Below are 1713 nucleotides of genomic sequence, written 5' to 3' on the forward strand. Positions count from 1 at the left end.
CGCACCGCTGCCGCCCTCGCCCGCCCGCCCGCAGCCCCACGGGCTGGAGGGGTCGCCTTCACCCGCCGTTCGGTGGCCCCGGGGGCGAGCTCCCTTGCGGACGGGCCCACTGGGTCTCTAGGCCCCGGGCCCCTGAGGCAGCTCGCGCTCGCCTTCCCCGGGCTCTGCCCCGGCCCGGGTCCACCCACCCTGCCCAAAAATTAAGACACGGCACAAAGTCCCCCAGGTCCGCTCCCTCCTGGCTTCTCCTTCACAAGGCACTGCCCTCCTTGTGTTCCTGTTGGCACCCTTTTCCTCCCTCCGTATCACAGAATCACAGAATGATACGGGGTTGGAAGGGACCTCTGGAGATCATCTAGTCCAACCCCCCTGCCAAAGCAGGTCCACCTAGAGCAGGTTGCCCAGGAATGCATCCAGGTGGGTTTTGAATATCTTCATAAAGGGAGACTTTACACCCTCTCTGGGCAGCCTGTTCCAGTGCTCTGTCATCCTTGAAGAAGTTTTTCCTTATGTTGAGATGGAATTTCCTGTGTTCCAGTTTGAGTCCCTGTCACTGGGCACCACTGAAAAGAGTCTGGCCCCATTCTCTTCACACCTGCCCTTCAGATATTCATAAGTGTTGATGAGATCCTCTCTTAGTCTTCTCTTCTCCAGGCTAAACAGACCCAGGTCTCTCAGCCTTTCCTCATAAGAGAGGTGGTCCACCCCGCAGCCGGTTGCCGCCTCCCCCGGTGGGCAGGGAAGTTGCGGCGGGGCCGGTGGCGGGGCTCACCTGTGGGGTCCAGCAGGGCCAGAGGACCCGACACCGCGGGGGCGGGCGGCGGCGCCGCCATCATCATCTTCCGCGAGCGCCTACCGCTCCGCTCCCCTCCGCGCTACGGCCGGCGCTGGCCGCGGGGTGCGGACGGCCCGGCGGGCCCGCCTCGCGGGGGAGCGCGGTGGGAGGCAGAGGCGGTCCTCCCTCCGTATCACAGAATCACAGAATGATACGGGGTTGGAAGGGACCTCTGGAGATCATCTAGTCCAACCCCCCTGCCAAAGCAGGTCCACCTAGAGCAGGTTGCCCAGGAATGCATCCAGGTGGGTTTTGAATATCTTCATAAAGGGAGACTTTACACCCTCTCTGGGCAGCCTGTTCCAGTGCTCTGTCATCCTTGAAGAAGTTTTTCCTTATGTTGAGATGGAATTTCCTGTGTTCCAGTTTGAGTCCCTGTCACTGGGCACCACTGAAAAGAGTCTGGCCCCATTCTCTTCACACCTGCCCTTCAGATATTCATAAGTGTTGATGAGATCCTCTCTTAGTCTTCTCTTCTCCAGGCTAAACAGACCCAGGTCTCTCAGCCTTTCCTCATAAGAGAGGTGGTCCAGTCCCTTGATCACCTTTGTAGCCTCCGCTGGACTCTCTCCAGCAGTTCCCTGTCCTTCTCAAAATAGAGAGCCCAGAACTGGACACAGTACTCCAGATTTGGCCTCACCAGGGCAGAGTAGAGGGGGAGAATGACCTCCCTCCACCTGCTGGCCACTCTATTTTTGATGGACCCCAGAAGACCATTGGCCTTCTTGGCCACAAGAGCATCATGAGCAGCTCATCTCCAGGCTGACCTTTGAGTGTGTGTGTGGGAGGGAGGGGCAAGATCGAGGTCTTCATTTGTGCGGTGGTCAATAACTTAATTCATTACATGTTCTACCTGTGTCTCAGGCTTGGCTTCTCTT

General features: G+C 58.3%; 1 protein-coding gene across 2 annotated transcripts in view; it reads right to left on the reverse strand.

Annotated features, from left to right (window-relative positions):
• Window positions 1-904, reverse strand: part of TMEM255B (transmembrane protein 255B) — a 73439-nt gene extending 72535 nt beyond the window's left edge. For both annotated transcript variants that reach the window (XM_014944222.1, XM_014944221.1), the window contains exon 1: window positions 773-904. In XM_014944222.1, the coding sequence (XP_014799708.1) occupies window positions 773-839 (67 nt within the window). In that variant the 5' untranslated portion in view covers window positions 840-904. The remainder of the gene's footprint in view (window positions 1-772) is intronic.
• Window positions 905-1713: the final 809 nt, after the last annotated feature.

The sequence above is a fragment of the Calidris pugnax genome, unplaced genomic scaffold (assembly GCF_001431845.1).
Source record: "Calidris pugnax isolate Ruff unplaced genomic scaffold, ASM143184v1 scaffold69, whole genome shotgun sequence".
Taxonomy (NCBI): domain Eukaryota; kingdom Metazoa; phylum Chordata; class Aves; order Charadriiformes; family Scolopacidae; genus Calidris; species Calidris pugnax.